Here is a 26,711-nt window from a genome sequence, read left to right on the forward strand (position 1 = left end):
AGGGCCCCCGTCCCCTCCCCTCGGTCACCGCGACCTTACACACGCGAGGTCTGGGGCCGCCGAGAGGGGCACTGCGGGGGCGGCAAGGGGACCCGGGGTCACTGGAAACGGTGAGGAGGACGGGGTGCCTGTACCTGGGCGTCCCCACCTGGAGTGCGGACCGAGCGCGCCTGCTGTAGCGGTGTGGAGCCGGCAGGCCCGCCGGGAATCTGCTCCCAGAGCTAATGTTTGTTTTCTTATCTTGATACATATTATACAAGTGGGGCGGCATCTCAGTGTTGCAGTCTTCGGGTCTGTTCCGTTTTTACTTTGCCGGCGTTCTCAGAATGACCTGGGTTTTCTCCCCCTATCTTTGTAAAATTAATCCTAGCCCCAGATAAACCTATGTTCTCATATGCGCGTGCTTCAGTCAAGTTTATTAAGCAGCCAACAATACTTTTACTCTGTGAAGCAAAACAGTGTAAACTTTTCAGGTTTGTTCCCTGCTTTTTGTCTCCTGGGTGGTAGGCAGGAAGTTACTAAGTTCTTTTCAGAAGAGTCAACACTGGCCATGATCAGTGATCTGTAAACTCCAGAAATGTTGAGAAACTGTAAATCATAACCCAACTAAATCATAATTGAGTAATTTTTAAGAAGAAATCAAAATGAATATTTTTAGAAACAAAATCCAGATAAACAGATTTTTGTATAGCTTGTCATTTTAGCCATAAATGGATAAATGTTTAAATGCAAGGGCCTTGTAAGATCTCAGAGGTTTTGAGATTTCTCCAAGTCTTCGTTTCTTTAATAAATATTGAGTCTCGTTGTGTGCTAGGCCCTTGGGTTCCACTGATGAGCGGAAGAAACATGGTGCCCGTTCCTGCTGGGGCTTGCGGCTTAGTGGGGGAGAAACATTGATGAAAAGATCCTGTGACTGGAGATAAAACTGCGCATGTGATGCGGGCTTGCAAAGAGGGCTTGTGAGGTTCTTAGGCTTGAAAGAGGTGAGAATCCCACCTTTTTTGGTTACAAATCCATTGCTTTAGGAAGGATAGTCCTAGAGAGCTATTTGTGATTCAGGGCAGGTTGGTGCCATGGAGGAGGGCAGTAGAGTGGGAACATTTATACCTCTCACTGACTGTTACAGTTTAGGGGGGTTCTTGGTATTACCGAGGTATAAAGAGAACTATCTCATCGCTCAGTCGGTTGTGCGTGTATTTTGATGCAAATAAAGATTTTTTCCTTTTTCCTCTTTTAAAAGAAAATGTTGAGGCTAGGAGCTCTCACTGGATTGTGAGCTGCTTGGGAAAGGGGCTGTGTCTGCCTCACCTTTCTGTGTCTAGTCCTTAGCCTGTGTGTGTGGTACGGAGCAGGGCTCAGGGGGCCTTCAAAAAAGGAATAAGTGATAGTCCGACCAGACCCAGAGGGAGGCCTGAGTTTAGAAACCCTGAGCCCTGAGGGGCGTGTCCGTCATTCCCGTATGTAACTAAAAGTAAGCGTAAGGAAATCCAGTTTTGTTTTGTTTCTGAAATTTTAGATGTCAAGAAGGTCTTTAGGTGTCGGGCCCCGTGGCACCCACACATGCTGGCCACAGTGGGTGGCCCAGCCCTGCCTCTCCTGTGATCACCATCCCTGTACCCTCCTGCCCGGTCCCACGTGTCCTGCCTGCTGGCATGCTGAGAAGACAGCCTTAAACAGGAGAAGAGCTGTATCTCCTTTTATTTTAAGAAGGGGAGCTATTTAGATCTGCTGCATTGAATCACTGTGAATGTATAATTTGAAGAAATAAGTCTGGGGTTGGTACGTTAATTTTTTCCCACCTTTTAAACAGGTAATAAATAGCTATTGTATTTAATATGATGAAAGCTCCTTATTGGGACGTACGGTTTCCTTAGAAATTATTATATATGATATATTGCAGCCCCTTTGGATGTTGGCATTTGAAAGATTGAGAGAACGTTGAGGGGGGTCACCATTAATTTGTAACTTGTCGTTGTAAGAGTGTCCTCAGAAGCCGGCACATCTCATTGCAACTGGAAATAAAGAGCAAGGGGGTGTGTGTGTGTGTGTGTACTTTTAAATCAAGAGGCCAAAAAAAGCTGAGTTGAACAGAAGGAATTCCAGTGTTAATTCGTTAATTTTTAGAAAAAGGAATACAAAAATCCTTTTCCAAAAATTCAGCTGTACGTTTGAATAACAGTGTTTTCATCTGTGTTCAGTAGTCTGGCGAGCATGCTGCCTGAACTGTGTGACCAGAAAACTTTGATCTTAAGTGATTTGTGGCAGAAACTTTAAAAACAGGGTCTGCCATTTGACATGCTTGTAGGTATCTGTTGAGAGCAGTCATTTCCATTTCTCTCCTAAAGGAACCACAGTCCTCGATGATCTCCGCGGCCCCTCCTCCCTGTGTCTCACTTTGTGTAGGAACTTGCAGATATCTTCCAACAGCTGTGGCCTAAAAGGTTGCTCTGCAGTCTTTTTTCACTGATAATTCTTCATCTTATCACCTTGGTCACAGGAGTCTTAAAAGATGGAGGAGCTCACTGAGGAGCCCCTGTGGGCTGATGGGATAAGAGGTAACTGGTCAGAGCCGTCCTGCCGGGCCTGGCAGATAGAAGCGGCTGCTGGGGCTCCCAGTGAGTTAGAGGCGGGGTGCGCCGTGCGTGGAGTTGGGAGTTAGGAGGGAGCCGTGGGTCTTAGGGGGCCGTGAGACGCCGATGGAGGGTCTCTGTGCGGCGGGCCCGGTGCAGAGGAGCTTGTCTTGCTCATGCTTTGCAGGCAGGTCCCTGGTCAGGTGTGGCAGGTGCACGTCCAGCCCTCCACCCCAGGGTGTTCACTTAAACGCTGATAAGGGCTTGTGTGGTTTGAGAAGAGGACAGTTCTCAGAACCAGACGCCCGCCGGGAGCTTTTGCTGCATTTGTAGTTACATTTTATGGAGACAGACCATGACGTGACCAAAACGAACAGAGTGGTGAAACCAGTGGGTGCGGTAAGCAAGGAGAGGGCGCAGCCTGTTTCCCGCAGCCCAAGCCGGGACAGAGGGTCTGACAGGGCCAGCACTGGTGGGACAGTGAGGCTGAGCCTCCGCAGTGGAGACCGCTCCAGAAAGCCCTACGCAAGTACCACGTGGCAGAGAAAGCATGAACGTGCTGTATCCGTGCTGCGAAACTGCTAGTCGGAGTTGATTCAAGACGGAAACACACACCAGATTTTGAAAGGACTTAGTGTGGTGGAAAAAATGTGAACTTTCTTTACTTTTTAACGTTCATCGCATGCTGATTAATATTTTGGATATATTGGATCAAATAAACTATGGTATTAAACTTAATTTTACCTGTTTCTTTTAAATGTGACAGCTGGAAGATTTTAAGTTCTGTGGGCGGCGCCCGTCGCGTGTCTGCTGGACAGGAGCACTGGGTCACGGGCAGCCCCGATGCTCTGGCCTTGCCCAGACCTTTGTTCTCCAGGTCACTCCACGAGCCCGCGAGGCTTCCTCACCCTCCGCTTCTTGCTGGCTGTCAGCCCCTTTCACCTCCTGCCCTGTACAGCTTAGCTAGATGCCAGGCTCCTTCACCTCAGCCTCGAACCTGCACCGGGCCTCTACTCCTTTGTTCCCTGTAGACACAGAAAACTCCTTTCCTCCTCTGTCCCTCCCGTCAGAGAGTGGAGCTGCTGGCAGGGACACGGGTCATTCCTGACGCCTTGCGGTGACGGCTGTAATATAGATAATAGTGGATACTTACTGTTTACTAGATACTGGGCACTGGGCCAGAGGCTTTACGTGTGTGTGTGTGTGTAATTTCTCCTCACAACATTTCTGTGAGGGAGGGGTTCTTTTTATTGCTATTTGACAGATGAAGAAACTGAGGCACAGAGAGTTTGAGTGACCCACTCAAGGTCAAACAGCTAGATGGCAGAGCTAGGGCACTGACCCTGTCAGTCCCAACTTCAGAACTGACCTTCCCAACATGCATCCCAAATCTGAAACTCTCAGGTCCTGTAGAATCTAGTTCTTAAAAATATCTGCAGTCCTTGTCACGGTCCGTATCCCCTCTGCCCCTCCCCGTTTCACCCCAGTTCCCCTCTCGCCTGGATCAGGGGAGCCTCGGGTCCTTTCTTTTCACTCTGCTGCCAGAGTGGATCGTGTAAAATGCAGATGTGACTGCCTCACTCCCCAGCCCGAGGCCCTTTTAGGCCTGCCTTGCTGCAGAGTCCCTGTTCTACTTTAGAACCCGGATCCTAGTATGCCTCCACTTGACTTCTCAGTACTTCTCTGCCCCAGAGTCCCTGTTCCAGCTTTGTCCTGCAGCCTTTCTGCTCCCTGGCTGCCCTCACCCCCAGGCGAGGCCCCTGCCGTGTTCTCGGCTTGGAATGTGGGAAGATGAAGAAGACAAGCTTTGTCTCAGAATGTGGTTCTGCAGTGTATGAACTGGGTGGCCTTGGGCAAGCTCCCTCACCTCTCTGTGCTTGAGTTTCCTCTCTGGAAAAAAAATGAGGGTGATAAAAGCGTTGCTGGAGAGAGTGCATATCAGATGCTTCAGAGAGTGGTGGGTGGTTGGTGCCTCAGTCCTTGAGTGACATGGGGGTAGCTAGCTGCACCTGCCCAGCACAGTGTCCCGTATCCAGTGGCGACAGACGTGCTTTAGAGCCTCCTCCGCCCCCCAGACCTGTCCATCCAGGAGCTGTCTACCGGCCACAGCCCTTCTCCAACAGCCTCCGTTTCAGATTTTCCATCCCCTTTCTTTCGGAGGAGATTTCTCTCATTCTTTGAATGCTGTGATGCAGGAGAATGAGGGTAACAGAAAGATACTTGAAGATACCTGTCAAGAGACAGGTAACAGTTGCTTGGGTCCCGTCAAGCAAGGATAGGAGCAAGCAAGATGCTTAACCATGGAGAAAAGGTGGAGAAGAGTTTCTGGAAGGATTATGGTATACTTGGCTTGTCAGGTTTGGGGAGGAATCAGAGATGATAGTTGTGGCGCAAATCTACATGATGCATGAATGTCCCAGATGGTGCTATGTAGTAAAACCTTAACAGGAATCCAGCTAACCCAATGCTGAAAAAAAAATTAACTTCTGTATACATTCAACTTGTAGAAGAAAGAGGCAAATGGCAATAAGACAAGCCGTCAATCGTTCTTTGTTTTTGTTTTTTTAATTAAAAGGAAAGAGAGGGGAGATCCTGGAACGAATTTTGATTCAGCCAAATTCCTTTCTCTTTGTAATCATTATCATTACTGTGTAAGAACTAGTGTGTGTTCATGATATACAGGTTCTTATTTTGGAGTTGTAACTTTGAGTTTGAAAACTAGAGGCGGGAGGGAGAGATGGACCTTGATGGCACTCTGCATACATTACACTTACGGAAGTATTTGCCGAAGGGAAGAAACAGACCAGAGAAGCTGGCTGCTGATGACAGATGAAACAGGCCTTTCGGGTTAATCCCCGGCTCCCCAGGCCACTGCTTTCTGGAGCAGCCCGTTTGCCGTGACCGTGCCCTGCAGAACCCGAGCTATACTTGCCTCCTACACCCTTCGGGCTTTCAGTCCCTCTGAGCACTGTCATCAGGAACACCGCGTTTTGAAACAAGACCCCAGCTCTTAAAACAGAAGGAAATGGCCCTTGGCCAGGTTCACATTATGCAGTTCGGTTGTGATAAAGGGGTTTTCAGCCAGTCACATGGGCTTTTCTGGCTCCGGTAAAGGAGTCATTGCCACACAGACTTCCTGAGCCACCAGATCTTAACGATTCTCTTTAGGCTGTTGTCGAACTCTGATACGCTTTCATGCCTCCTTTGCCAAAGTTCAGTTTATTTGTTCATTCATCCAACAAATATTTATTGAGCTTTTACTATATACCTGTCCCTGTAGGCAGTGGGGGTATAACAGTGAACAAAAACAGACAGAAATCTTTTATCCTACTGGAGAGAGACAGTAGAAAAGTGAAGCGTTGGGAAGTGCTAGGAGGAGAATGAAGGGCGAGGCTGCTGTGTTTGGGTCTGTATTAACAGCTAAGGTTGCAGAGCAGGCCTCCTTGAGGGGAGGCCATTAGAAGACCCCCAGGAGGGGAGAGAGTGTGTGCAATGTTCCCGACTTAAGTCAGGCTCACATTCCTCCTAGAGCTCTGTTTGCCAACTGAACAACAGGTTCACACTGAGTTCGTCCTCTACTCTTTTTATTAACGTTTCGTGAAAGTAAAGCCTTTCACTGAAGTGTGAGCATTAGGCAAGACACAGATAGAGAAGCTGTTTGCAGGGTGTTGGGAGCGCCCATTCCCCAGGGCTCAACCCACATTGTGTCCACTTGGGGTTCTCGCCATTGATTCTCCCGTGATGGCGCTAGCTGGACCCCAAGTGGGACCAAACTCAGAAGGTGCACAGTGGCACGTGCCCTGCCCCAGTCACTCGATGCCACTCTTCAGAAGGAATCTCTGTTACTTGTTTCTCGTTACTCTCCTGGAGATATTCTGTGCATTCATGAACTTGAAAACCAACAAGCAAAAAAGCCCCACAGATGTTAACATCTGTGTCCTGGGCTTTTTCACTAACAGTGTATCTTGGTGGATGGCTTCATGTCGCTTCCTATAGACTCACCTCGTTCTTTTTAACGACTGCATAATATTTATTAAATAAATGCTCCATAATTGATTTAACTTTTCTCCATTAATGAATGTTTAGGATATTTTGAATCTTTTGCTGGTATAAGCAATGTCATAATGAACACCCTTGAGTGTACATTTTTTGCATACACATGTGGGAGTGTATCTGTAAGTTAGACTCTTAGAGATAGAATTGGTGGATGAAAGGGAATGTGCATTTACGTTTTGACTGATAAGATCACATCACTCTGCCATTGCAACTGTACCAGTTTGCACACCCACTAACAGTGTAAATGCTTCTTTTCCCACAGCTTCACCAACACGGTGCTGTCAAACTCTTTGATCTTTGCCAATCATTAGATGAAAACTGATACATCTTTGTAGCGTAAATTTGCATTCCTCTTATTAGGAATGTCGTTATCTGATACATGTTGTTCCTAATTGGATTTTCTCGATATTTTCTTTTCTGAAAAGATACTGTGCCCTCTTGTCTTTTTTTTTTAAGGAGCATGAACAGTTGTGTTCTTACATATTTTTATATCATGCTCATATTCTGGTACTTTATTTCCCAGAGCAATAATATTAAGAAGGAATGTATCACATGTGTAATGGCTGCCTGTAACTGCTTTCCAAAGGTTCAAGTGTTTTGAAATATTAGACATAATCAAGAGCTTTACCTGCATAGTTTGATCTTCAAGCTAAGATACAGTTAGATGCCAGGGAATAACAATGTATAGCACGAATGTAGGAAAAATATCATCTCGGGAGGGAGGCTGGAACGGATTTTTGTGGTTAGCTGTCAGTTACTCCTGGGGAAGAAGAGAGCAACAGACCAGGGTAAAGCAAAGCCGTCTTGTCTGGATACTTGGGGACGATCAGTGCCCTTACAGTCATCCTGCCTGATCTGGCCCCAGAACCTACTCGGTTCTTCCCTTTAGTCAGGGGTCCAGGAGCTAAAGGGAGGAGACTCCCAGCATCTGAGAGCGTCACGTGCTCTGAAAAGTTTATTCGGGAAAGAAGCGTGATGAACTCAGCACCCTGCCCCTTGGCCGAAGCACCGATGAACCGGAGAGTTGCTTGTGTTTTCCAGCTGCAGTTGGGTTTCTGACGGTGTCGAGTGTCATCACCATGTCCGCCCCCTTCTTCCTGGGGAAGATAATCGACGTCATTTACACAAACCCCTCCGCGGACTACAGCTCCAGCCTGACCAGCCTCTGCCTGGCGCTCGGCGGCGTGTTCCTGTGCGGCGCCGCGGCCAACGCCGTCCGCGTCTACCTCATGCAGACGTCAGGTGCCACGACCCTCCTCCTGGGCCACGTGGGGGGGGGGGCGGATCTCGTGGGTTCCCTGTGCTCCGGTCCCCATGTTGTCCTCTCTTCCTCCACCCCGTGGGGGACAGGGCCAACACTGGGATGGGGATTGTTGTAGATCACTTGCTCTGTGCTCAGCCCTCCTCTCCCATGAATTGGAGCGCAGTCGCCTGTGTGCCTTCCCGGAGGTTTGAGTGAGGCGGCCGCAGAAGCCGGGACGTGCCCCGCGCTGTGCCGCCCCTGCAGGCGGAGCCGGACGATAGCGGTCGGTGTCACTGTGAGGCCTGCTTGTTAGTAGGCGGTGACACCACAGTGACGCTAGAGCCCGGGACACCCGACTCCGAGTCGGTTGCTGGCCATTTAGCCGATGAAATACTCTGTAGATAATTCATTAGTTGTTGCCGTTTGAAGTTCAATCCAGGAAAAGATTGCGAAGAAGAAGCAAAATTAGCTTTTGAGAAGTTAACGTCGTAAAACTTCTCTGTAAGCTATACTTTACAGAAGTCTCTTGGTCACGTTCCGTTTACCGCTGTATCGTGGGCACCGAGAGAACGGTGCTGGTCCCAGCGCGTGCCGGTCAGTGCGCCCGGCTCCCACCGCCCCCGAGCCGGCCCAACGGGCCTCCGGGGCTGCGGCTCAGAAGAGGCGCCGACCTCGGGCCGCGCGGCTGCGTGTCAGCGGCTGAGCCCAAGCCGACGCCAGTGCTCTTTGCCTTGCAGGTCAGCGCATCGTGAATAGGTTGAGAGCTTCGCTCTTTTCCTCGGTTCTGAGGCAGGAGGTCGCTTTCTTTGACAAGACGCGCACCGGAGAGCTGATCAACCGCCTGTCCTCGGACGCGGCCCTGCTGGGGCGCTCGGTGACCGAGAACCTCTCGGACGGGCTCAGGGCCGGAGCCCAGGCTTCCATTGGCGTTGCCATGATGGTATGTCGGCCCGGCTGCCGGGGCGCCCTGCGGCCGGGGCTCGGCCCGCGCCCTCTCAGGCGTGAGGTGCGCTCCGGTGATCATCGCTGTCGCAGAGGCCGCGGGGACCTGGAGCAGCCGCTTCCTGGGTGGCACCTGCGCCTTCACTTCTCTGCAATGAATTCCTGTCTGGAGAACGGACCGTTGCATTTAGAAAAATTACCTTGTTGCCTGGGCTTTCTGAGAACGTGTGACGGGGGTGGGAGGGCCCTCGGGTGCTGAGCGTGGGTCAGAGGAGGGGTGTCAGTTCCGTCCCCAAAGGCAGGAAGCTGCCACTGCTGCCTGGATGGGACCGAGGCCTCGTTTCCTCTCCTCCTCCTGTCAGGAGCAGGTCCCCTCCTACACGCAGGCAGCTCTGCACTCCTTTAGGGGAGCCCGCTCCCCCCAGGCCCGTGTCCCTTCCGTAGCTGGGGGCTGAGCCCAGCTCCCTTCTTCACACCAGGGGTCTCTTCAGACCTGCGCGGCTGGCCAGTAGGAATGTAGTGCAGGCCACGTGTGCCAATGTACATTTTCTAGTAGCCACGTTGTAAAAAGCAGAAAGAGGGAATTACTTGGCGGTCCAGTGGTTAAGACTGGGCACTTTCACTGCTGTGGGCCTGGGTTCAATCCCTGGTCGGGGAACTGGAACTAAGATCTCACAAGCTGCGTGGCATGGCCAAAAGAAAATAAAAAAATAAAAAATAAATAAAAAGCAAAAAGAAAGGTGAGATGAGATTAATCTTAATAATTTTACGTAATATAAACAAAATATCACTTCAACATGTGTTTAATATAAAAATTGTTAGATATTTCATATTATTTTTTCATATTAAGATTTCAAAATATAGTGTGTGGTTTTTTTATAAATTATTTATTTTATTTTTAGGTCTTCGTTGCTTAGCGCAGGTAGTTGCAGCGAGCGGGGGCTACTCTTCGTTGCAGTGCATGGGCTTCTTATGGCGGTGGCTTGTCTTGTTGCAGAGCACGGGCTCTAGGCGCACGGGCTTCGGTAGTTGTGGCTCGCGGGCTCAGCAGTTGTGGCTCGTGGGCTCTAGAGCACAGGCTCAGGAGTTGTGGCGCATGGGCTTAGTTGCTCCGTGGCATGTGGGATCTTCCCGGACCAGGGCTCAGACCCTTGTCCCCTGCATTGGCAGGCGGATTCTTAACCACTGCGCCACCAGGGAAGCCTCCAAAATATAGTGTGTATTTTATACTTACGGAACATCTAAATCTGGATGCTCAATTTTCATTGGGAATACCTGATCTGTATTTAGATTTCATAAAATTTGTGGTTGAAAAAGTATATTAACATACCCAAGTTCCCAGACATATTTAAAACTTTACCGATAACTGAATAGAAATGGAGTATCAGTTTTTAATTTTAAATTTTTTTCTTTTTAATTTTTATTTATTTATTTATGGCTGTGTTGGGTCTTCGTTTCTGTGCGAGGGCTTTCTCCAGTTGTGGCAAGTGGGGGCCGCTCTTCATCGCGGTGCGCTGGCCTTTTACTCTTGCGGCCTCTCTTGTTGTGGAGCACAGGCTCCAGATGCTCAGGCTCAGTAATTGTGGCTCACGGGCCCAGTTGCTCCGCGGCATGTGGGATCTTCCCAGACCAGGGCTTGAGCCCATGTCCCCTGCATTGGCAGGCAGATTCTCAACCATTGCGCCACCAGGGAAGCCCTAAATTTTAATTAAAACTAAATAAAATGTAAGATTTAGTTCCCCAGCACACTGGCCACGTTTCAGGTGCTCAGTAGCTGTGAGGGGCTGTCATCTTAGTGCAGTTCTAGACCCCTAGCATGAGGACGGTGACTGGTCTTTTCTCACAGGTGGAAAAGCTCGGGTTTCTGTCCTGTGTCCCACAGAGCATTCAGTCCAGAGCAGAAGGATATGTTGAGCCTGTAAGAGCTGACGTACAGAATGGAAGACAGCTTTGAACTCTTATGTATGCCCAGCCAAGAGAGAAGCAGAACTCTGGGAGGAGCGCCCTCCTGAACTAAAGCACCGTTTCCAGATATTAACAGTCTGGGGCTCAGGAAGAGCTGGGAAGCTCTTTTTGTAGCAGTTGAAGAGAGTCCCAGTGTAGGGCAGGTGGCTCATCACAGGGAGGGAGCCTTAGTACCTTGAGCTGCATAGCCAAGTACCACATCTGGGGGCTCAAACAGCAGAAGTTTACTTCCCGTGGTTCTGGAGTCTGGGAGCCCCAGGTCAAGGTGCTGACGACGCAGGTGCATTCTGAGGCCTCTTCTCTTGGCTTGTGGGCAGCCGTGCTCTTGCTGTGTGCTCCGCTCACAAGGCCTTTCCCCCGTGCTTGTGGGGGGAGAGCTGACTCGCTGGTGTCTCCTCTCTTAAGGACCCGAATCCTATCAGATCAGGGCCCCACCCTTATAACGTCATTTTACCTTAACTCCTTCCTTAGAGGCTCCATCTCCAAGTCCAGCCCCATGGGGGCTTAAGGCATATGAATTTGGGGGGGACACAAACACTCAGCTCGTAACAGGGCCTCATAAGGGGGCATCCCCTGGGACCTGGCCTTTAGCTCTGGAGGAACAGAAGTGTACTTTGTTTCTCATGGGCTCCCTGGACCTGACTATGGTAAGCCTGCTCCCAAGAACCTAATAATGTCTGTACCATACTGCCAGTTTGGTAATTTACGTTTGGGGGTCTTCCTCCCACCATTAAGATGTGTGTTCCTGATACTCCAGCGCTCCTTGCGTGACAGCACCCTGCGCTTTTCTTCAGAAGTTTATTTCTAAGCATGGAACCGGAGCACAGGGAGGCAGGGTTCTGAGCCCATCCCCAGGGCCTGGGGAGCACCAAGGGATGCCCCCCGTGCAGAGGGCTTGCTTGGCCTGTGTTGTGTTGAGACCTGCATGTGTCCTGTGGCCACTGCCATCCCAGCCTCTGCTTGTCTGCTCAGGGTGGGTCGTCCCATAGATCAAGGTGCTGAGCTCATTGCTGCCTCAGGGCCTCTGTGTACTTGCTCTTCCAAGACCACATGACCCTGTGGTTTCTCTCTCTCTCACCTGTTTGCTCTCCGACTCTCACCTTTGCTGTCCCCTTGGATGAAGCTCCACGTGGGTCGGTTATCTACCAGGTGCCTAGAATAGTGTTCGCCGCGTGAAGGCATTAGGCAACCAATGGGTAAATAAGTGAATGACCGCGTGCTTCGTCCTTTACTTTACATTTCAGTCTGCAGCGTTTCCTCAGCATTTTAGGAGAGCCTTGTACTGATGATACTATTTTATAATTAATAATTTGTTGAAGAGATGCTAGTACCATTTAAAATACAATCACCTAATTGCAGGGTTGGCTACGGGAAACCCCACTGTGTTACTTCCCCTTCGAGCAACTCCAGTTGTTAGGAAACTCCTCCTTTTGTTGAGTCCAGATCCATCCGACTGAGATTCCAGCCCTCTGAGCCGCGGAAACAGCTCTAACTTGGTTGTTACACCCCCTGCCAAGTCCTCTTTCAACTTTGTCATATGATGTGGGGGTTTTTGGTCGTGCTGCCACCTGAGTCATTTCGGTGAGCCATTGCTCGGGTTGTTCAGAGCCCTTGATCTGGACCTGAATGCAGGACTCTTGGTGTGGTCTGGCCGGCGTGGAGCAGGAGGCGGCCTCCCTCCTGCGCTCGCATCCTGCCCCCCTTCTCTGTCCTTGAACAGCGTGGCCTCATTTACACAGCACCGGTCCTGCATTGTGCCAGTAGTGGTGCAGCAGGGGAGGGTAAGAGAGCCCCACCCTTGCTTCAGCAGCTCTCTGTCACGTCACTCCTGTGTGGCAGGCTGAATATTCATGGGGCTTTGTGAAGATTGAAAATGTTTGAAAAGTTCTACCAAAACTGGATGTACGATTTTGAGACAGCACCTTTAAGCCTGCCTGTTAATTTCAACACACACCCACTTAGAGTGGGCAGTGAGAATGTCTTGCTACTCTGTGTAACCCAATACCTTTTGGCTTTTGTTTTTGACAGTTTTTTGTCTCCCCTAATCTGGCCACTTTCGTTTTGAGTGTGGTGCCTCCAATATCCATCCTTGCTGTGCTTTATGGCCGATACCTACGGAAACTGACCAAAGTCACTCAGGACTCCCTGGCACAAGCCACTCAGGTAAAGGCCCCTCCCTGGTGTGGTCTCCACTTGAATGAACTCAGAGCCAGGGTATCGGTGGGCAGACCCTAAGGGATGTGCTTAAGCTTTTCAAAAAAGTACTTCCTTTTCCTTACATTAGCCCCCCGGATCCTAGCAACACAAAGTACTCTGCCTTCTAGACGAGATTACTACCCACACCTCAGCGTTGAGCCCACTTGACTGTACATTGTGTGAACTTCTTACTGTTACTATTTCTTATAGGATGAAAAAGCTAATTATATTCTGAAAGTAGTTTCTGGATGATACTCTGTCCTTCATTAATTAATAAAGGTAGCTTTGTAATGCTATCCAGTATTGTCTTTTTTAAAAATTAAAAATAACTTATATTTTCATGTTACAAAACCATGCATATTTATGAAACTAAAATTTTGAGAATATAAAGAGAAAAAATAACATGCATAATTCTAGCTCTCAGAATGAATGTTATTAACATTTTGGAGTCTATCCTTTTCATCTATCTTTTTCACTACGTAAAATATATTTCTTTATTTATCTACCTACCTTCCCACTTATCTCTTTATCTACCTATATATATGATGTGTCTATGTATAGATATATATTTGTTTACAAAAACAGGATTGTTCATATACTCTGCTTTGAAATCTGTTTTTGACTTAGTTGCATATCATGAGCAGCTTTCTATTGATAGTATCTTAAAAATGAGAACCACATTTTAATTTTGCCTCCCTCGAAATATATGTATTATTTCTCCCAGCTAGCTGAGGAACGTATTGGAAATATAAGAACTGTTCGAGCTTTTGGGAAAGAGATGACTGAAATAGAGAAATACACCAGCAAGGTGGACCATGTGATGCAGTTAGCAAGGAAAGAGGCATTTGCTCGGGCTGGCTTCTTTGGAGCAGTAAGTAGATCATTTTGGAAAGAGTGAAAAGGGTAGACATTATGATTGGGAGGGGTTTTTATTCTGTGAATCTTGCCATACATAGAAAATACTTCTCTTCTCCCTCAAGAGTAAGAATTACCATCCTTAAAATGTTTTTGTGAAGGAGGAGGAAAACAAGTAAATGTAATTAAAGGAAAGGTAGTGAGACCAAGACAGCGTGGGATTGGGCACTGATTCTCAGAGTGTGGTCCAGACCAGGCATGTCAGCTTCGCCTGGGAACTGGTTAGGCACGCAGATTCTCAGCTCCACTCTGGATGTCCTGAATCGGAAACTCTTGGGATGGGGCTGCCAATCTGTGTTTTAGCCCCAGGTCATTCTGATGCAGGCAGTTTGAGACCCACTGAGGATTAACCAAAATAACCTCAGTGTATTTCAAGAAGGAGGTATAAGAAAATTGATCACGTTGATCACAATGAACTCGGGTAGGACACCGAACTAGAAAATCACCATGATGGCAAATTCATAATATGTTCAAACTGGAAAGAACGTTAGAGGTGATTCAGTAACGGCCGTGACTTAACGGATAGGAAGGCCCAAGGAGGCAGCGCTTACAGAGACCATGCACCTAACGCAGGTCAGGGCAGGTGAGCGTGATGCAGGGCTCTGGCTTCTCAGTGCAGCCTGCCCAGCCCATCACGGTACAGTGTACTGATTTCCTCCAGTTAGGGAAGGCCTCCTTACTATCGTTTGTCTCCTTTGCAAATTGATTAGACTGAGTAAAATAGAAATCTGACGGGTGACTTAGTGTTTAGGTTTCTGTGTTAATGAGATTATTTCCTTCAATATCGTGATATTTCAAAAGTATTTTTAAATTCAGATGAAAACTTACTTAGTATTTCGGAAAAATCTTGCTTGATGGTGAAATGCATAAAGGGAATTATAGGCCATGTGAATGCTTTTTGCACTTGGCGACTTCGGTTCCCGCCTGACTGCTGTGTTTTCTTCCCTTGACAGACCGGGCTCTCGGGGAACCTGATCGTGCTTTCTGTGCTGTACAAAGGAGGGCTGCTGATGGGCAGCGCCCACATGACAGTGGGTGAACTCTCTTCCTTCCTAATGTATGCTTTCTGGGTTGGATTAAGCATTGGAGGTATATAATTTAAATAGGCTTGGGGAATTACAAATCAAAAATAGGGTTATAGTTTCTGAAATGAAAACTTAACTTTCCCATTACTCCACCTCTCATCAATTAACTAACTGCAGAAACCTCTCCTAGAATGTTACTCCAACTTGACTTTGGAAGAAAGAGCAAAGATACAAGTGGGATCCTCCCTGGGGTCGGGAATTTCCAGGGTTTTGCAGGCCCCCCCGTAGCTGGTGGAGCTCCGGGTCTCACTGGAGCTCTTTCCAGCTGCATGTAGGGCAGCCTGTTACCTTTCACCGTAGGATGGATGCTGGGGAGGAAGGGTGCTGTGAACAGGCATGTACAGGAACCCCCGGCCTCTGGTGGTGAGGCTTCCGTGATGGGCAAGTCACTGGTGGGGAGTAAAGTTCCTTCTGTACAAAGTCAGCCATGTTCAAAACTGGTGAACAGTCACAAATATAAACGATAAAGTACATGAAGCACAGTTGCTTGCTTTTGTCAAGAATGTCTCAGAGATGAGCTTTCATTGTCTACTCCTGGGTGAAGGGAAGCAAGATCGGTGGAGTCTGCGAGGTTTTCTTTTCCGTAGCTTTCCTGAGGCCCCAGCCAACCGGGAGCAGATGATTTCCTGCTTTTTGTTTTCCTTCTTCTCTTTGAAAAGAGATGGAAAGGTTAGATAAACACTGAAGTCTGCTTCAAGGAGCTCAGGTATCCCATGGGGTCACCTCAACCCGACACTCTTGTTGTTTTCAGGGTTTCAGGGTTTTCTACTGGTCAAAGGTATAGGCTTCTCCTTAGACATCCGCAGGCAAGTGAGGATATTTTCTGGACTGAGATTTCCAGAGACCCCTTTAAAAATAGCATTTTAGTTCCTCTGGCTGGTCTTGAAGACAAACCTGATCAAGACACTTCCGGGTGCTGAGCGACATGGGAAGCGAGAGGGCCAGTTCAGGAGGACAGAGCAATGACGGTGTTGCCCTTTTCTCTCCGTCTCTTGGGTTGGGCCTGTCGGGCTGTAGGCTCGCACGCCCGTGTGGGTGGGTTCCTTTCAGCCTTCTGTCCCACCTCAGAGCGGACTTGTCTGCCGCTGCCTTCCCTCTCTGTGGCCCTCCTGTGCACGGTCCACGCTTGACCGCTGTCAGCTTTCCTCCTGCCCACCCCCCCCCAGTCTTGCGTTTTCTGCCACATTTGTCTCGATCTTTCTTAGTCCCTCTGCCGACACCTCCTTTTTTCCATAGTACTTGATCTGATAGACGCTACCTCTGTTTTGGGGTGTTCTGCTGCCCTACCTTTTGTCCCAAGTTCATAGCTGTGTCTTGCACGGAAATGGGTTGGAAACACAGTTCCCCATCCCCTGGGAGTCAGTTACCTCCCCTGGTCACAGATGTGCTGCTGAGGCTTTGTCTGTGCTTGAGATTTCGGGGGGCTCGGCCTCCTGAGCCACAGGCCACCCCCCGGCTCTGGTTGATGGTTCCCGCCGTCTGGTGGTGGAGAGAGGAGTGAAGTGTGGGCAGGACTGTAGGGACCTGTTACAGGTTGAGTTGGGTTTTAAATGTTTTTGTGAAGCTCACTGTTTAGAGTGATTCTGTGATGAATCTGCGATCAAGAAATCCTGTTTTATTTATTAAATAAATCAGAATTTTTATATGTTGGTTCCTGCTTAGAACAGATTTTACTGAAAAAAAAATAACCCACAATAAATTCTACATTTATTCTCTGTTGTGAGAGGGTCAGAGGTGCTATTTGAAGGAAAACATGCTTGTTTATTTTATACCAGAGAAGGCTCTTACATCTTCCTGTCGAACCCAATATCTTTTTTTCTTACATTTTTATTGAGGTGAAATTCACATAACACAAACTTAATCATTTTTAAATGTACAGCTCAGTGGCATTTAGTACATTCACAGTGTTGTGCAACCACTACCTCTGTTTAGTTCCAAAATATTTTCCTCACCTCGAAGAAAAGCCCATATTCATCAAGCAGTCTATACCCGCCTCCTCAGCCCCTAGCAACCAGTTTGCTTTCTATCTGTACGTATTTACTTATTCCGGATATTTCACGTGAATGGAATTATATAGTTTGTGGCCTTGTGTGTTTGGCTTCTTTCCCTTTGCATGTTTTCAGAGTTCACCCACATTGCAGCATGTACTTCATTCCTTTTTATGGTTGAATAATATTCGATTGTATGGATAGACCACATTTTGTTTATCCAGGGCCATTTTGTCTTTGTTTCTGTTTTCCAGGGTCTAAACTCTTTACTATGTTGTGAACTACTTCCGACTCTTTCCCTTGACTTTTCCTTCCTTCCTTCCTTCCTTCCTTCCAATTAATAGACTTCTTAAAAGAGCAGTTTTAGGGGCTTTCCTCGTGGCACAGTGGTTAAGAATCCGCCTGCCAATGCAGGGGACACGGGTTCGAGCCCTGGTCCGGGAAGATCCCACATGCCGCGGAGCAACTAAGCTCGTGCGCCACAACTCCTGAGCCTGCACTCTAGAGCCCGTGAGCCACAACTACTGAGCCTGAGCTCTAGAGCCGTGCTCCGCAACAAGAGAAGCCACTGCAATGAGAAGCCCGCACACCACAACCAAGAGTAGCCCCCGATCGCCGCAACTGGAGAAAGCCTGTGCGCAGCAACGAAGACCCAACGCAGCCAAAAAGAAAGAGCAGTTTTAGGTTCACAAAAAGTTGAGCAGAAAGTACAGAGAGTCCCATAGTCCCCCCACCCCCCGTGCACAGACTCCCCCATTTATCAGCATCCCCCACCAGATGGTGCATTTGTTACAATTAATGAACATACACCGACACATTATCACCTAAGTCCAGAGTCTACCTTAGGGGGTCACTCTTAGTGTTGTACGTTCTGTGGGTCTGGACAAATGTATAATGGCATGTATCCACCACTGTAGTGTCATACAGAGTAGTGTCACTACCCTAAAAATCCTCTGTGCTCTGCCTATTCATCCTTCCTTCCCGCCAACCCCTGGCAACCACTGATTTTTTTTACTGTCTCCACAGTTTTGCCTTTTCCAGATGTCGTATTGTTGAAATCATGCAGTGTGGAGCCTTTTCACCTTAGCTTCCTTCACTTAGTAGTAGGCATTGAAGGTCCCTCCATGTCTTCTCATGGCTCAATAGCTCTTCTCTTTTTAATGTTGTCTGGATGGACCACAGTTTATCCATTGAAAGGACATCTTTGTTGCTTCCAAGTTTTAGCAATTATGAATAAAGCTGCTGTAAACATTTGTTTTTAGGTTTTTGTGTGGCTATAAGTTTTCCTCTCCTTTGGGTAAGCACAAAGGAGCATGATTGCTAGATTGCATATGGTAAGAGTATGTGTAGTGTTGTAAGAAATCGCCAAACATTCTTTCAAAGTGGCTGCACCATGTTGCATTCCCACCAGCAGTGAATAGAGTTCCTGTTGCTCCACATCCTCACCAGCATTTGGTGTTGTTAGAATTTTGGATTTTTGCTGTTCTGATAGGTTCGTTGTTGTCATAATTTGCTTTTTTCCCTGGTGACGTGATATCCTTTTATATATTTATTTGCCATGGGTGTATCTTCTTTGGTGAGATGTCTGTTTGTCCATTTTTTAATTGGCTGTTTGTTTTCTTATTGTTGAGTTTTAAGAATTCTTTGTATACAATAGTCTCCCCTTATCCTCAGTTTCACTTTCTGTAGTTTCAGCTACTTGTGGTCAACTGCAGTCTGAAAATATTAAATGGAAAATTCCAGAAATAAGCCATAAATTTTAAATTGCACACCATTCTGAGTAGCATGGTGAAATCTCACGCTGTCCTGCCTGGGACATGGGCCATCCCTTTGTCCAGCACATCCCACCCGTTAGTCTTTTGGTAGCCGTCTCGGTGATCAGATGCACTGTGTAGTACTGCAGTGCTTGTGTTGATATGACCCTTGTTTCACTTAATAATGGCCCCCAATTGCAAGAGTGGTGATGCTGGCAATTCACATATGCCAAAGAGAAGCCATGAAGTGCTTCCTTTAAGTGAAAGGGTGAAGGTTCTTGATTTCATAAAGAAAGAGAAAAAATCATATGCTGAGGTTACTGAGATCTATGGTAAGAATGAGTCTTCTAGTCATGAAATTGTGAGGAGGGAAAAAGAAATTCGTGCTGGTGTTGCTGTCGCACCTCAGACTGCAAAAGCTACACCACACTGCTTAGTTAAGATGGAAAAGGCATTTAATTTGTACAAGATACTTTGAGAGAGACCACGTTCACATGACTTGTTACAGTATATTGTTATAATTCTATTTTATTATTAATGTTACTCTTACTTTATAAATTAAACTTTATCTTAAGTGTGTGTATGTAGGAAAAAAATACAGTTGACCCTTGAACAACACGGGTTTGAACTGTGAGGGTCCACTTATACAGATTTTTTTTCAATAAATACGTACTGTAGTACTACACAATCCACGGATGCAGTTACAGAGGGCCTACTACAAAGTTATACATGGATTTTCACATGCGAGGGGGTTGGCGCCCCTAACCCCTGTGTTGCTCAAGGGTCAGCTGTAGTATGTATGGGGCGCCACGGTTTCAGGCATCCACGGGGGTTGTGGAACGTATCCCCCGCGGATAAGGGGGAACTACTGTATTTTGGATACCAGTCCTTTGTCAGATGTGTCTTTTGCAAATAATTTCTCCCAGACTGTGGCCCGTCTTCTCATTCTCTTGACAGTGTCTTTCACAGAGCAGAAGTTTTTAATTTTAATGAACTCTGACTTCCTTAATTTTTTCTTTCGTGGATTGTGCTTTTGATATGATACTTAAAAAGTCATTGCTGAACACAAGGTTGTGTATGTTTTTCTCTTATGTTATCTTCTCGGAGTTTTATAGTTTGGCGTTCTACGTTTAGACCACTTTGAGTTAATTTTTGTGAAAGGTGTAAGGTCTGCGTCCTGAATCATTTTTTGCACATGGATGTCTGGTTGTTCCAGCACCGTTTGTTGAAAAGTCTACCCTTTCTTCATTGAATTGCATTTCCTCATTTGTCAAAGATCAACTGACTATATGTATGTGGCTCTGTTTCTGACCAGTGCATTCTTAATTTAACCTGAAGGTTTTAATCCACCGTATCTTGTATAAATAACCATATACCTTAGACAGAATATTTGAATTGCATTTTTTCAGCGTCCTTACTGAGGGAAAGTGTTACAAGTATATGTTCTGGCAGTTGACATGGAGTGTACTTGGAGTTTAAGTCATTAATTAAATCATAGTTCAAAGGTGACTTTAAGAAGAGGTTGGAGTATTTAACATTGCCAAATTTCTTTTCAGTTTTTAGCCTGGTAAAAGTTGTATTTGTTGAGTGTCTGAAAGGAGGGTTTGATTATGCGGATATGTCTTTTTAATGAATATTGGGGTACCTTAAATTCCTTTTAAGTATGGGATAAGCATTATATTTTATTTATATTGCTATGTTTTTGAGTAGGTAGACTTTTATGTAACATTGTGATTTTAATTCAGTGGTTGATTAGTATGACTATATGTATTTATAAATTCCCTGATCTGACCAAACATTAAATCCGTATTAGAAATAATGAAATTGGAGGAGGAGAAACTGAAGGAACACAAGGGTATGAGACCGAGGGAGTTCTGATGGATTCCCAGGTAGCTGCTTCAAATCAGATTTTATATTAAAAGCAGGTGTGGTTACTGTTCCCAGAGGGCTGGGAGTAGCAGAGAGCCGTTTCCTGGTTCCAGTGACAGACGTGTGCCTTTGCTTCTCGTCCTCAGGTCTGAGCTCCTTCTACTCAGAGCTGATGAAGGGACTGGGTGCCGGGGGCCGCCTCTGGGAGCTCCTCGAGAGAGAGCCGGAGCTTCCTTTCAATGGTGGGTCTGAAATGGGTTTGCTCCTCTTGGCTGGGATTAAGCAAATGTGGTTTCGGACCGTGACACCAGCTTCCTGCCCCACCTGGGATGGACGAACGTGAGCGGGACGCTGTCCCCTGCGTGTGGCAGGGACAGGGCCATCAGTGGGGTGGGCGGTGAGGAAGGACAGCTGCTGGGTGCTGTCATGGGGCCCCAGGGCGTCCCTGGAGGCGCGGGGACTGACCACAAAGCGTGCAGCCACTGTTTACCTCCCTGCGATTTGCAGGCGATTTGCTACCACAGACAGCAGGGTAGAAGTGAGTGCAGCGCAGGGGTGCAGATAGGAAGGGCCCGGCCAGTGCCCCAGACTTGTCTTCCTTGGTGCTTTTGTGTGGGCGGGGGGGTGGGGGGGGCGGAGGACAGGAAGAGGGATCACGCGTATAAAAGCCTCGGAGTTGCCTGGCTTCGGGGGCGGGGCGGAGGATCCTGGCGCTGATTGGCTGGAGCTGTCTCCTTCACCAGCTGCTTCCCGGGAAGCCGGGAAGCCGGCGCTCGGGGCAGCTGTGCGGCCTGGGCCAGGCAGCCCAGGGCTCGGGGGACGGGGCTGTGAGCGGCAACCACTGCCAGCTGCTCGCTGATCCCTAGGGACTGGCGGTTGGCCCCAGGTCAGTAGCGAACGCCCAGTGTTCTCCGCTCTGACAGGCTGGGGGAGATTGAGCCCCTTCTCCCAGGTCGGGAGCAAGGCTGCACAGCACAGAGCAGACCTCTGCCCGCCTCTAGCTCTGGGGCTGTTGTGCAGCGCCCGCCTATTCACCATCATCCTCTCAAAACATGTATTTAGAGAAGGTGAGGGAAACCCTAGACAAGGGAACCGCAGAGGCAGCATATAGAGGGAAGGCCACTGGGCTCGCCCGGATGGCTCCGCGCTGGAAGGTCCGTCCCCGGCTCGGCTGGCACGGGCAGGCTGGCTCCTCTGCACCTCGGCGTCCTGTCAGTAAGACTGGGATGGGGACTTCTGCCCCTCAGGGCTGCGGGACTCCAGCAAGGTGGCGGGCGCATGGTCGCACTGCCGGTGCAGAGCGGGTTCAGGGAAGCGCTGGTCGGAGGCCTCCTCCTGACTTGCCCGGGAAGAGCCCAGACTCCAGGACTCGCCACGCTGGGCCGCGTCTGCAGTCAGACAGGCGGGCGCTGGGCTCCGCGGTGAGCCTGAGCTTTGCCCTGAGTGATTGGCGCTCCATCTTCCCTTGCAGAGGGGGCCATTTTAAACGAGAAGAGCTTCCAGGGCGCTTTGGAGTTCAAGAACGTGCATTTCGCCTATCCAGCTCGCCCAGAGGTGCCCATATTCCAGGATTTCAGCCTTTCTATCCCAGCAGGATCCATCACAGCGCTGGTTGGCCCAAGTGGTTCTGGCAAATCAACAGTGATTTCTCTCCTGCTGAGGCTGTACGACCCCAGCGCTGGTGAGTGGCTGAGCACGTCGTAGGACGGGAGGCCTCTCCTGAGCCCCCAGAGAGGATCAGATTGCGCAGGGGCCGTGCAGTGCGCGAGTTCTGAACGCAGAGGGTTTGTTCCCAGGAAGGAAATCCCAAACAGAGGATTCACTTTTCAGGCTACGGCAGCTCGTACAGAGGGCCCGTCGGGCACGTTGTATACCTTGTGTTCGCCACTCAGGTCCAGAGTGGCTTCCTGCACCCCACCTCCTCCTCGTCTCCCGTGTGGTGCTTCCTCCACCGGGAGAGGGGCCCCAAGAAGGTGCCTCGGGGCTGCTGAGCACCGCCGGCCACGGCCGCACCGTGAGTAAGTGCCACTCGGTGCCGGCCCTGAGCTTGTGCGGGAGCCTGGGCTCTCCCTGGAGCCCTCCGGTCCTCCTGCCTGGGGCTGGTGTGCAGACAGGGCACGTGGCCGTCACTGAGTCACTTCTGGGCCGCTGCTCCATTGAAGCTTTCTTGCGGTAGTAGAGGTTTTCTTGTGGATTTTTCTCATTCAGGTTTTTTTTAAAATTTTTAACTAGATTATAGCAGCTTTCAGAGCAAAGAACACATTATTTTACTTCTTTATATCTTTTTAAAATATACAGTTGACATACATCATATGAGTTTCAGGTGTATAGCATAATGATTCAGTATACGTACATACTGTGGAATGGCCACCGCAGTGTGTCGGGCTGACATCCATCACCACACACGGTTACAGAGTTGACATCCTTCTTTGCGTCAGAGCTCGGAGAAGACAGTCTGTTTTTGGATTAAGAAAACAATGATGGGGGCTTCCCTGGTGGCCCAGAGGCTAAGACTCCGCACTCCCAATGCAGGGGGCCCGGGTTCGATCCCTGGTCAGGGAACTAGATCCCACATGCATGCCGCAACTAAGAGTCCGCATGCTGCAACTAAGACCCAACGCGGCCAAAATAAAATTAAATAAATAAATATTTTTTAGAAAAAGAATGGTATTTCTCAGCAAGAAAACAATTGTCGGTATAAAATAAAACCATGAATTTATAGAGTATGTCTTACGGTGTTTTTGGTTACAAAGTGTGAGAGCTGGATATGTGCCAGGTAATTATCTGACTCACAGATCCTGACCCACAGAACCACCAAGTGCGTTAAAATGGGTATTACTACACTGTCTGCCTCTGGAATCACTGCCTTGGTTTACCCTCTACTTGCTGTAAAATTCTGAGTTTAGAAAAATCCTAGTGAGGGGGATGCAAATCAAGTCAAAATACTAAGTCTCTAGTTTCTTCATCACAGTGAACAAATCAAGGAGAAAAGCCACTACACTTACATTCCTGCCTTGTGTAGCCTGTAGAACACTTACACTTTTTAAGTCAAGACCTCTGGTTTTTGTAGGTTTATGAAAGTTTACAGCTGGCTTGTATAATGCCACACACCTAACTGAGAAGGAATGGGATTTCTTGTGTTGGTCACTGTCATTGTAATCGGGAAGCATGATTGCGTTCCCTCAAGGTGTAGAGGTAATTCTGTCAGCTGAGGTCACAGAGTTACATCTGACTGTTGAAACACTCTGCCACCGTGTCAAACAGAGTCTTAGTTGCAGACAGCAGACTCTCCAGCTATTCTTACTCGGGAAGGCGAGCTGGATGGATGAGCTAGGTGGGCTTAGTCATCTAACCACTGCAGGGAGACAGTAGGCGTGGACGATCCAGAAAAGTCCCTTTTAGCGCTTAAATTCCCTAAAATACGTTGGTTTTAGATTCTGTTTGGAGATTTTGAGTATCTGATCTTTAAAAAACTGAGTCTGGAATTTTCAAACCAGATCCTTTCTGTGTTTACATCAGTCATTGGCCCCATGACACCCAGTGACTCTTTTCCTTCTTCTCTGCAAGGAACGATCAGTCTTGATGGCCGTGACATCCGTCAGCTAAATCCAGTCTGGCTGAGATCCAAGATTGGGACAGTGAGTCAGGTAGGAGGGGTGGGCTCCATTTTTATTACATTTTCTTTTAAAATGGCTTTTGCCATTTGCTTTTTTCTTGGTCTTGAACCTTTCAAAAGAAAAGGAATGGAAGTTTTCCAGATGTATGAAACCAATCTCCAGGGCAGGTTGTTTAGGTTTGTAAATAGTGCTGTTTCCTGAAAACCTTAAACATTTTAACCACTCGAAGCACTGACTTTATCAGAAGATGGGGACTGGCATTACTTTGTAACGCAGATAGTCTAGAAGAAGACTGGGGAGAAAAAGATACAACTTTTTCGCTTCTACTGGCTCTTCCTCAATTCTCATTTTCATTACTAGCCGGTCTACTGTTTTGCATAATGGGTTTCAGAGACAGGCAAGCAAAGGCTGTGGCCAGAGCCAGGGTCTCCTTGCAAAGAGGCTGCAGATTTCAAGAACCTTGATGTCATGCGGCCTCTTTGACGAGGCTGTTTTCACAAGACCACTCGGTGCAGGGGATTTTGACACAGCTATTGGTATTTGTATCACCAAGCTTCGTGCACAGCAGGCAAACCCAAGCACCCCGACTCCTGAGCCTCTTCCGCTAATGAGCCTTCCCTCAGCACCACTCCACTGGTCGGGGGCAGTGACGGGGGGCTTGGCGCGGTGGTGCAAGGGTAAGGGCAGTACCACAGCCTTGTTAGGGAGGGAGAAAGAAGCTGGGAGTTCATTTGCTTTTTAGGACTATTCCACAGAATGGCCCTGTCCAAATGCCACGTTCCCGCCTGCTCTGTGTGTATTTCAAAGCGTGATAGATAGAAATGGATTCTCCCATTGCCCTTGGACGGCAGGCGGCTGGAGAACGCAGACGGGCTCGGGGTCCTCCTCGGGGAGGGGGGCTTGCGCTTACAGAGCGCCTGCTGTGTGCTGGACGCTCGCAGGTGTCTACTGTGGGACCCTGTGTCCTGCAGTGGGGGACCTACAGGTGACAAAGGCAGTCCTGCTCGTGCTAATGCATGCATTGTTTAATCACCCACGGGGTATATTTATGGAGAATGAAGCAGAAAAACAGTATATATTCTCTGGGAACCGTTTAGTGTCTTAGCTGTAAGTATTGTACTAAGCTCCACTGTATTTACTAGACTGTTGCAATTTGCAATAAATACGTTTTATTTCCAATGTGTAGGAACCAATTTTGTTTTCTTGCTCAATTGCGGAGAACATTGCCTATGGCGCAGACGACCCTTCCTCGGTGACGGCCGAGCAGGTAGAGAAAGTGGCTGGTGTAGCCAATGCAGCTGCTTTCATCCGACATTTCCCTCAAGGGTTCAACACTGTGGTCGGAGAAAAGGGCGTTCTCCTCTCAGGTACCTTTTTGTTACCCCTTTGCGGCAAACACTCTCTAAACATTTCCTGTCGCAGTGTTATTTTCTAATTAGGCTTTTGTCCTTAGAGTTTATGAAATTAACCTTTTTCGTTTTCTCACATCTCTTTTGTATGTGGACAACTCCCCAGTGCCTTTCACTTTCCACCCCAGATGTGCTTCCAGATTCCCACTGGGGTCCCACTGGGTAGTACTCAGCCACAGCAGCTTTCTCTCATCCCAGAAAAGACACGTTTTGCAACTCGAGATCCTTGAAAACTGTAGAAAATAAGACAGATACCGCGGATGGCAGGATGACTTGTCCAGGGAGGCAGAGACTGGATCAGGGCAGACGTGCAGCTGAAGGAGCTCCTTATTCCCCACTTCGTAGGTTACGTGTAGACCCAGGACTCACAGACTTTTCTGTAGAGGGCCAGAGAGTAGATGATTTAGGTTTGTGCGTCACACATGGTCTCTGTCACAGTCGTCTTATTATTTTTTAACGACTCTTTTAAAACATAAAAACCATTCTCAGCTTGAGGCTGTGCACAGACAGGCCCTGGTCCAGACCTGGCCCAGGTGGAGTCCGCTCTGCCCCGTCCTGGACGAATGGGGGCTCGCAGGGCTGTGGCACCATCTGGCCCGTGGTGTCGGCTCACCCTGCAGGTCAGATCGCCCTTGGGGGCGGTGTTTCCAGGAGGGAAAGAGAAAACAGTTCTGTTGCTTTCGAGCGCAGAAGTGGGACCAATGAATAGAGGAGTAAATTTTTCGTTAAACACAGATTTTTTTTTTATTACAAATGTTCAACTGTACTTCCTTTCACGGCGAGCTCTGTCACTGGATGTGTCCGAGCAGGGGATGGAGGCCTCCATGTCAGAGTGAAGGCTGCCAGGTTGGACTGGAGCAGGAGGAGTCCTTTCCAGTGCTAAACTTTGTGCTTGAACTTAGACTACAGACAATTTAACACAAAAACGTTTTAAGTTTGTTGTGTATGATTTGTTTAAATGATACGCAGTAGATGAAAAACTGTTTTTTGATAGATTGGGGAAGTTCTGGGGGTTTTGATAGATTGGGGAAGTTCCGGGGTTTTTGATAGATTGGAGAAGTTCCGGGAGTAGAACCGCTCCTGCGTCCCTGGAACAGACGTG

At 48.2% G+C, this 26,711-nt stretch overlaps 1 protein-coding gene and 1 long non-coding RNA gene across 5 annotated transcripts in view; both read left to right on the forward strand.

Moving 5' to 3' along the window:
* ABCB10 (ATP binding cassette subfamily B member 10) overlaps positions 1-26,711 on the forward strand; it is a 34,376-nt gene that overhangs the window by 2,009 nt on the left and 5,656 nt on the right. For 2 of the 4 annotated variants that reach the window (XM_082424995.1, XM_082424996.1), the window contains exons 2-10: positions 7,668-7,868; positions 8,607-8,809; positions 12,805-12,939; positions 13,697-13,843; positions 14,841-14,976; positions 20,730-20,825; positions 22,055-22,264; positions 24,151-24,230; positions 25,387-25,567. In XM_082424995.1, the coding sequence (XP_082281121.1) occupies positions 7,668-7,868; positions 8,607-8,809; positions 12,805-12,939; positions 13,697-13,843; positions 14,841-14,976; positions 20,730-20,825; positions 22,055-22,264; positions 24,151-24,230; positions 25,387-25,567 (1,389 nt within the window). The remainder of the gene's footprint in view (positions 1-7,667; positions 7,869-8,606; positions 8,810-12,804; positions 12,940-13,696; positions 13,844-14,840; positions 14,977-20,729; positions 20,826-22,054; positions 22,265-24,150; positions 24,231-25,386; positions 25,568-26,711) is intronic. The other 2 variants (XM_082424997.1, XM_082424998.1) reach the window with 2 other exon arrangements.
* Positions 6-3,308, forward strand: LOC309642936. Its single transcript, XR_014253451.1, has 2 exons — positions 6-983; positions 1,517-3,308. It is a non-coding gene; the product is annotated as an uncharacterized lncRNA (long non-coding RNA).

This window comes from Balaenoptera physalus (genome assembly GCF_965194825.1).
Source record: "Balaenoptera physalus genome assembly, chromosome: 14".
In the NCBI taxonomy this organism is placed as follows: domain Eukaryota; kingdom Metazoa; phylum Chordata; class Mammalia; order Artiodactyla; family Balaenopteridae; genus Balaenoptera; species Balaenoptera physalus.